General features: G+C 39.5%; 1 protein-coding gene across 2 annotated transcripts in view; it reads left to right on the plus strand.

The window, feature by feature from the left end:
• Positions 1–10,000, plus strand: part of LOC133620489 (uncharacterized) — a 33,251-nt gene that overhangs the window by 3,987 nt on the left and 19,264 nt on the right. Inside the window, exons 4-8 of one of the 2 annotated variants that reach the window (XM_061982051.2) lie at positions 1–64; positions 131–290; positions 4,885–5,039; positions 9,524–9,685; positions 9,759–9,903. The exon at positions 1–64 is cut by the window's left edge and continues 80 nt beyond it. In XM_061982051.2, coding sequence (XP_061838035.2) covers positions 1–64; positions 131–290; positions 4,885–5,039; positions 9,524–9,685; positions 9,759–9,903 — 686 coding nt within the window. Of the gene's footprint in view, positions 70–130; positions 291–4,884; positions 5,040–9,523; positions 9,686–9,758; positions 9,904–10,000 lie in introns of both variants that reach the window. The other variant, XM_061982052.2, reaches the window with a different exon arrangement.

The raw sequence follows: 10,000 nt of genomic DNA on the forward strand, positions 1-10,000 counted from the left end.
GCTCTTGTTGCCAGGCAACCAACTCCAGGTGCCCGGGGAGCAAGACCACGCCAACACCGTCATTGTGAGGTCATTGTGGGTTGTCAGGTGATGATTATTCAACGTGAGAGCTAATTGTTGGGTCCAACAGGCCCAGCCACCCGAGGAAAAGCAGAAGTTGATGAACCTCATCAGTCACGGGCAACGTGGACGCATGGAGGACCAGCGCTGCTTCATGGATCCCAGTAAGAGCGCCCCCTGCAGCCCCAGGCACACCAACAGGAAGCCTCTCGCTGATCCATGCAACAGAGGTGAGTTATTAAAAGATCTAGCTTTTCATATTATTAGGGCCCGCATGGCCCATTGCATAAGGACTCCCAAAGGGAGTCCTTATGCAATGGGACATAAGGACCTATTGAATTTGTAAGGTTTTATTATTATTATAACGGCCGCCTCTTTGAGCACTAATTTGACCCACTTAACATGCTTCAAAACTCACCATATTTGACCCACACATCAGGACCTGCGAAAATTGTCTTTTAATGAAAAAACCGAACCCCAAAACTCAAAATTGCGCTCTCGCAAGAAAAAAGAAAAAAAAACTAGACTGCCTGTAACTCCCACTAGGAAGGTCGGAAAGACATGAAACAAAATTCTCTATGTAGGTCTGACTTAGACCTAGATTTCATAATTGTACATCCTTGGGCAGAAATCAACAGAAAGTTGGCAATTCCCCCTTCAAGACAAAAAAGTACTAAAAACAGTCACTTTTGCCTCTTTGAGCTGTAATTTGACCCCCTTAACATGCTTCAAAACTCACCGAACTGAACACACACATCAGGACTGGCAAAAATTGCGATTTAATTAAAAAACCTAACCCCAAATCTCAAAATTGCGCTCTAATAAAACGCTGAAAAAACTGCTCCTCGGAAGAAAAAAATGACAAAACTGCCTGTAACTCCCACTGGGAAGGTCGGAGAGACATGAAACAAAAACCTCTATGTAGGTCTCACTTAGACCTACATTTCATAGATTGACAACCCCCCGCAAAAATCAACAGGAAGTTTGCTATTCCCCCTTCAAAACAAATTTTTTGTAAAAACCGGTCACCTTCCTTCAAAAACTATCTCCTCTGAGCGCGTTTGTCGTTTCGGCTTCAAACTAACACGGGAGAGAGATTGAACCCTTGTGTATAAAAGTACAGAACAGTGTTTTTCTAACTGCTCCGGATTTGATTTTATGACCCTTCAAAGAACCGCTGCGCTGATGCTGCTGCGCTGCTGTTTTTTTAAGATGGCTGCTTAAAAGCAGGAAGCACCAGCGTGCCCACACAATGCAGACAAGGTAGGTACACTAGACAAAAGTATTGGGACACTTATGATTACCACCGGACAAAAGTATTGGGACACTTATGACTACCACCGGACAAAAGTATTGGGACACTTAGGACTACCACTGGAAAAAAGTATTGGGACACCTACACTGGACAAATGTATTGGGACACTGAGGACTACAACTTGACAAAAGTATTGGGACACGTACTACTAAAACTGGACAAAAGTATTGGGACACTTAGGACTAGCACCTGCCAAATACGCGGGCCCGACCAACGCTGCTTGCAGCTTTAATTTTATATTGCCTTTATTAGGGCTGTCAAACAATAACAATATTTAATCAAGACTAATCACATTTTGTCCTCAGTTAAACGTGGGATTCATCTTGATGAATTGCATCTTTAATAAGTGTACTTTAGATTAATGCAGTGAAATTATTATTATTTCTAAATCAGAACAATCACACTTTTGAATTTGGATTCATTATTATTAGAGATGTCCGATAATGACTTTTTTTGCCGATTTCCGATATTGTCCAACTCTTAATTACCGATTCCGATATCAACCGATACCGATATATACAGTCGTGGAATTAACACATTATTATGCCTAATTTTGTTGTGATGCCCCGCTGAATGCATTAAACAATGTAACAAGGTTTTCCAAAATAAATCAACTCAAGTTATGGAGAAAAAAATGCCAACATGGCACTGCCATATTTATTATTGAAGTCACAAAGTGCATTATTTTTTTAAACATGCCTTAAAACAGCAGCTTGGAATTTGGGACATGCTCTCCCGGGCGGGGGGTGTATATTGTAGCCTCCCGGAAGAGTTAGTGCTGCAAGGGGTTCTGGGTATTTGTTCTGTTGTGTTTATGTTGTGTTACGGTGTGGATGTTCTCCCGAAATGTGTTTGTCATTCTTGTTTGGTGTGGGTTCACAGTGTGGCGCATATTTGTAACAGTGTTAAAGTTGTTTATGCGGCCACCCTCAGTGTGACCTGTATGGCTGTTGACCAAGTATGCATTGCATTCACTTGTGTGTGTGAAAAGCCGTAGACATTATGTGATTGGGCCGGCACGCCCCCCTATATTGTTGTCTGGGTGGAAATCAGGAGAAATTTGGGAGAATGGTTGCCCCGGGAGATTTTCGGGAGGGGCGCTGAAATTCGGGAGTCTCCTGGGAAAATGGGGAGGGTTGTCAAGTATGACTGGGAGACGCAACTGCTCTGTACTCCTCCCGACGTCCGTGTACCACTCCGTACAGCGGCGTTTTAAAAAGTCATAAATTGTACTTTTTGAAACCGATATTACATTTTAAAGCATTTATCGGCCAATAATATCGGCCGTCCGATATTATCGGACATCTCTATTTTTATTGTAATATTTTCAGAATGTGTTTGTTCTATTTTTGGCCAAGTACAAAGAAAACAATCTGACGTTGTCTTTATTTTTTAGTTTTAATGCCATGATTTTAATAGTCTGGCCATACTTGCCAACCTTGAGACCTCCGATTTCGGGAGGTTGGGGGAGGGCGTGGGCGTGGTCGGGGTGGGACGGGGGCGTGGTTGGGGGCGTGGCTAAAAGGGGAGGAGTATATTTACAGCTAGAATTCACCAAGTCAAGTATTTCATATATATATATATATATATATATATATATATATATATATAAGAAATACTTGACTTTCAGTGAATTCTAGCTATATATATATATATTTTTTATTATTATATATATATATATATATATATATATATATATATATATATATATTTTATTATATACATATATATATATATTTTATTATATATATATATATATATATATTTTATTATATATATATATATATATATATATATATATATATATATATATATATATATACATATATATATATATATACATATAAAATAAATGAATTTCAGTGTTCATTTATTTACACATATACACACACATAACACTCATCTACTCATTGTTGAGTTAAGGGTTGAATTGTCCATCCTTGTTCTATTCTCTGTCACTATGTTTCGAACCATGCTGAACACCCTCTCTGATGATGCATTGCTGTGTGGCACGCACAAAAGTGCTTTCATCAAATGCACTAGATGGCAGTATTGTCCTGTTTAAGAGTGTCACAACATTGCTGTTTACGGCAGACGAACTGCTTTACGGTATACAAAAAAGTGACTGCTGTTGTTGTGTGTTGTTGCCACGCTGGGAGGACGTTAATGAAACTGCCTAACAATAAACCCACATAAGAAACCAAGAACTCGCCCTCCATCATTCTACAGTTATAACGTGATTGGGCAGGTACGCTTTTTTATATTGTGGAGGACCTGAGTCCGCCTGAATTTCGGGAGATTTTCGGGAGAAAATTTGTCCCGGGAGGTTTTCGGGAGAGGCGCTGAATTTCGGGAGTCTCCCGGAAAATCCGGGAGGGTTGGCAAGTATGAGTCCGGCCCATGTGTGCACACATTTTCCTCCATGCGGCCCCTGAGCTGAAATGACTTTGACACCCCTGTTTTAAATTATATTAAATTTACTCTTGAAAACATGTCTTAAATTTGACTTGTTGAAACCTGCGGAGACCCTGAATAACGGTCACACATGATGCAAGCATGTTAATCGCACGTCAAAAGAAATAGTGCCGTTAAAGGACATTTTAGTGTTTATGGTTTATAGATAGATCGGGGGTCGGCAACCCGCGGCTCTAGAGCCGCATGCGGCTCTTTAGCGCCGCCCTAGTGGCTCTCTGGAGCTTTTTCAAAAATGTATGAAAAATGGAAAAAGATGAGGGGGAAAAAAATATTTTTTGTTTTAGTATGTTTTCTGTAGGAGGACAAACATGACACAAACCTCCCTAATTGTTATAAAGCACACTGTTTATATTAAACATGCTTCACTGATTCGAGTATTTGGCGAGCGCCGTTTTGTCCTACTAATTTTGGCAGTCCTTGAACTCACCTTAGTTTGTTTACATATATAACTTTCTCCGACTTATCCTTTTTCTGTCTCATTTTGTCCACCAAACTTTTAACTTTGTGCATGAATGCACAAAGGTGAGTTTTGTCGATGTTATTGACATGTGTGGAGTGCTAATCAGACATATTTGGTCACTGCATGACTGCAAGCTAATCGATGCTAACATGCTATTTAGGCTAGCTATATGTCCATATTGCATCATTATGCCTCATTTGTAGCTATATTTGAGGTCATTTAGTTTCCTTTAAGTCCTCTTAATTCAATGTATATCTCATGACACACTATCTGTATGTAATATGGCTTTTAATTGTTTGCGGCTCCAGACAAATGTGTTTTTGTATTTTTGGTCCAATATGGCTCTTTAAACATTTTGGGTTGCCGACCCCTGAGATAGATAGTACTTTAGTGATAGATAGTACTTTATTGATTCCCTCAGGAAAATTAATTATTCTTGTTGTTTGACATCCCTAGTTTTTATTATTTGTCCCTTGAAGCATTTTAGTCATTTTTTTTACTTTGATTGATCTCTTTTTCCACATCTTTTTTTCCCATTTTATTGCTCCCCCCCCTGCCCCCACCACACCCCCAGATTCCGAAATGTTGTTCAACTTATTAGCCAACACTCAAAGTCACCGCCTTGATGACCAGCGAGTGTCTCTCCCGTCGCTCCCTGGCATCGACACCAAGGATCATCCATCGGCCTCGGACTCAAGCTACTTGTGCTACATGGTCTCCAAAGTTCAGGTTAGAGGAAAACATTTTGATAAGATAATAATAAAACTGAACACTGGTATAATCGTAATATCGTAGGCTAGAGTTTAGCAGTACAATGGAACCTCGATTGGTTCTTGAACAGGGTTCGTAAATTGAAAAGTTTGTACAGTGAAGCAAAGTTCCCCACAAGAAACAATGCATACCTGCCAACTACTCCGGTTTTCCCGTAATTAGTACGGTTTTCATCAACCTATTCCGGGTTACGGTTGCAGTGATAAAAAATACGGTTTTTCATTAATTAAAATTTTTTTTTTTTTTTTAAGTTTTATTCACGAAATCGCGTAACAACAATGACAATCGACACTGCTTCCCGTAACTTCCTATCGAGCCATTCCGAATGCCATGCGCGAGGCTATTTATAGCACCGCTGCCAAGCACGAGGCCATTGTTTCCAAACGAGCGAACGATCATGGAATCAGCCGGAGAAAAATCGCAAACGAGTCTTAAACCGAAAAGAAAACTGCAGTCATTCCGTGAAGAATATTCAAAAGCCTATCCGGGAATAATTATCCGTTCCAAAAAGGGTGAAAACTACGCGAATTGCACCTTGTGCAGACAAGATTTTTCGATCGGACACGGAGGAATTAGCGATGTAAAAGACCACGTTGGGACAAAAAAACACAAGTCTAATGCCGTTGCTAGCGATACAAGTGGAAAACTTTCAACGTTTTTCGTCGCCCAAACAGATTCTTTGGATGTGATAAATGCCGAAGTTTTATTTACGGAGGCAATAATTGAGCATGGACTTCCAATCGCACTGGCTGATCACATGGGACAGTTATTTCGGAAAATGTTTCCCGACTCGAAAATCGCCAAAAAATGTGGATGTGGTCGAACCAAAACATCAAACATTATTCAGTGTCTTGGAACAGAATCCTCAAAAAGTATCGCCGATGTCATGAAGACGGAGCTCAAGAAAGCGAAGAGGTGCACCATGGACAATAACAAAGCTGTGTCACAATGATTGACTGTGATGTGACCATGGAAGATGTGATGTGCTGCATTTACAACGGTCTTGATTGCTAAAATTCATTTTCATTAATTCTTCTTCAATTCTTTTGAAAGGCTTACAGAAAACTGCAATTGAATTGTAGTTCCATGCTAATGATGCTATTGAATTACATTTTAATGAAGTAAACTTATCATAAAGTTACCATATCATTTTTGCAGTATGATCAATCTGATAGAATAAATTTGGATTTTAGCCACAAAAAGGTAATGACACCAATGTTATCTATTCATATTTACATTGTCAATGTAAATATGAATAATGGGTTCCAGCCTTGACAAAAGTCCATATTTAATGAAGGTTTGTACACTTTGAGTTAGGGTTGTACGGTATACCGGTACTAGTATAATACCGCGATACTAATGACTCATATTCGGTACTATACCGCCTCTAAAAAGTACCGGTCCCCGCTGTCAGGTTCAAACACTGATGAAATCTATTAAACGAGACAAGAAGCAAGGAATTAAACAGAGACAGAATTAAATTTGGCTCAATTTGAGGAGAAACGTCGGGGCTGTACTCTTGTACAGTCTATAGCACGCTCTGGCGAAAGATTGTACGCCAACTCTTTTTATTTGGACTTTCCCTGTTTACATAACAACAGCTGTCTCTAAAGGAATGGGGAGGTATGTAAACAGCCATTGTTTTCGGTCACATTAACACAAAAGAAAAAGATGCCTCGGGCTTGGACTGGTGCTGGATCGAGCTTGGGCAGGCCTTGGATCAAAATAGATAACCCCCTCCCGTCTCCTCCCATCGTACACAATGGAATTTTACAAGCCTTTACAACATAGACAGCCTCAGTCTGCTTGCCGGAAGTTTCCGAAAACGGAAACTTTTGTGATAACTTAACACATAATTATTCTAACACCCGCCCCCTTTTTTTTAACGGGCATGAAGGCACGTCGTCACATCGTGACATTGCTGGTTGTACGAGCAGAGGAGCATGTTCGGCAGTGCACACACACAGAGTACTTACAAGCAGACACATTTTGATCTAAAAACTGATGATAAAGGTGAAGTTATAACACTGAAACACCCTCAGGAAGAGGTGCTTTAAGACATGGCTAGCTAGCTAGCGGCTAACGTCCATCCGCAGTCGGCAGTGTTTTAGCTACTTCTAAATCACTAATCCTCGCCTCCATGGCGACAAATAAAGTAAGTTTCTTCCTGCAGGACGAGGAATAGCTAAACATGCTTCACTACACACCGTAGGAGGATACAATAGCTCACCGGCGTCACCGCTAACAAAAGCTAGCGCGCCTGAATGTAAACAAATGCCATGGGTGGATCTACACCTGACATCCACTGTAATGATATCGAGTACCGTACAATAGCGTATCTTGTCGATACTACTATGATTACATCAATATTTTTCCTTTTTTTTTAAATGCATATACTGTTTATAAAGTCAGTATATTGAATATGACCAATGTATGATCCTGTAACTACTTGGTATCGGATCGACACCTAAATTTGTGGTATCATCCAAAACTTAATAAAGTATCAAAGAAGAGAAGAATAAGTGATTATTACATTTTAACAGAAGTGTAGATAGAACATGTTGAAAGAGAAAGTAAGCAGATATTAACAGTAAATGAACAAGTAGATTAATAATACATTTTATACCACTTGTCCTTAATAATGTTGACAAAATAATAGATCAGTGGTTCTTAACCTGGGTTCGATTGAACCCTAGGGGTTCGGTGAGTCGGGCTCAGGGGTTCGGCGGAGGTCAAGACACACCCGACTCATCGTGTAAATAAAAACTTCTCCCTATCGGCGTATTACGGATACGGCAACAGCAGAAGTCAGACTGATTTGCAGGTGTGTAATTTGTTGTGAGTTTATGCACTGTGTTGGTTTTGTTGTTTGAACAAGGTGATGTTCATGCACGCTTCATTTTGTGCACCAGTTTAAAAACATGGTAACACTTTAGTATGGGGAACATATTCAGCATTAATTAGTTGGTTATTAACATGCAAATTAGTAACATATTGGCTCTTAACTAGTCATTATTAAGTGATTATTAATGCCTTATTCGGCATGGCCTTATTATAACCCTAACCCTCTAAGCCTGACCCTAACCCTAACCAAATAACTCTAAATTAAGTCTTTATTACTTAGAATATGTTCCCCATACTAAAGTGTTACCAAAACATATAACTTTGTCTTGAATTTGACAAAAAACTACATTTTATTTTTCACTAAAGAAGGGTTCGGTGAATGCGCATATGAAACTGGTGGGGTTCGGTACCTCCAACAAGGTTAAGAACCATAGGTGTATAAATGACACAATATGTTACTGCATATGTCAGCAGACTAATTAGGAGCCTTTGTTTGTTTACTTACTACTAAAAGACAAGTTGTCTAGTATGTTCACTATTTTATTTAAGGACTAAATTGCAATAAGAAACATAAGATAAACAATAAGATTTTTTGTTAAAATAAAGCCAATAATGCCATTTTTGTGGTCCCCTTTTTTTTAGAAAAGTATCGAAATACATTTTGGTAAAATATTGGTATGCAGACAACCCTACTTGGAGTATTCAGTGCTATCCAGTACTGTATGTAAAAAAACACAACAGAAAGGAGATGAATCAACTTGTATTCAATCACAAGCCGAACAAAAGTCACAATCTAGTCATCGATCAGATGTCACAAAATCCTTTAACTTTTACTGTATTGCTACAATAATGAACATTTTAAAAAGTCAAATCCACCCACACTAACACAAACAACGCTGGTCTGTTGGCTTTTTGGGACTCATATTTTATTATAATGGTTGTCCACACATTTTTTAAATAATTTTTTTATTATTACTTTCTTTATTTTCTTATGATACTGTACTGAGTCTTTGATTTATTTTGTACAATTTTCCATTTTGTCTGTTATTTTTGCACTTTCATTTTTGAAGTTGTTCTTGATTTATTATGTGAATTGATTGACCACAGCTGTGACTATTTAAGTGCATCACTTCCTGTTGAAAATTGCACACTGGCGAAGACCTTTTCGGAACCGGTCTGTGTTTGGTAGCGCCTGCGCAGTTTGTATTGAAATTATTAGAAGGACACAAGTGTTGCTGGCCTAGCTTTTTCTTTAAGTACACTTTTTGCCGTGCACCTCTTTATTCTTGTTTTATTACGTTTTTTGCATGTTTTTCCTGTATTTTGTACTCATACTGAGTTAGCGAAATGGAAAAAAAGGGGAAAACTCACACAAAAGACACAGACTATGCAGCGCTTAGATTTGACTAGGTGCTACAATGATGCGCTCTGTTTTTCGCCTGGCAGGCATGAAAAGTAAATGACTGAATGAAGCGTTCGTACACAGACATGGTTCGCACAAGGAGGCATATGTGACTTAACCCAAAACGTCGTAAATCGAAAAGTCCACAAATGGAGGGGCTCGCAAATCCAGATTCCACTGTGTAATTCCTCTTCAGGGGACCAGAATGGAAGATCAAAGGTGCTCCTTACCTGGAATCCAGTCTGCAGCATCATCCAAAAAGGATGAAGCTGCTTCAGGCATTTCACGCTCTGCCTCCTTCAGTCCTGGTTCAGACGCAGAACGCCCGAAGATCCAAGTTAAGACGTTCCCCAAAAAGGTAACTAATAAGACAGATAAAATAACGAGGTGTTGGTTCTGTGCAAATAATGGCCTTGTTGTCTACCATGCAGGAGCTGATTCCAGCTGAGCAGGACAGTTTTCTCACCATGATGCGTCACGCCCAGCGTGGGAGGATGGAGGAGCAGAGATGTGTCCTGAATGTCACTCCACAGTTGACACCTGAGCATAAGCCCACCCAGAGCACTGTACCCACAGGTGAGAGGCTCACTTCATTATGACACAACAGTGTGTTCAAACTAGAAATGAGTTATTTTTAGTAAACCCTACTGGGAATATGTCTGCCTGTTGCCTT

The sequence above is a fragment of the Nerophis lumbriciformis genome, linkage group LG24 (assembly GCF_033978685.3).
Source record: "Nerophis lumbriciformis linkage group LG24, RoL_Nlum_v2.1, whole genome shotgun sequence".
NCBI classification, from domain to species: Eukaryota; Metazoa; Chordata; class Actinopteri; order Syngnathiformes; family Syngnathidae; genus Nerophis; species Nerophis lumbriciformis.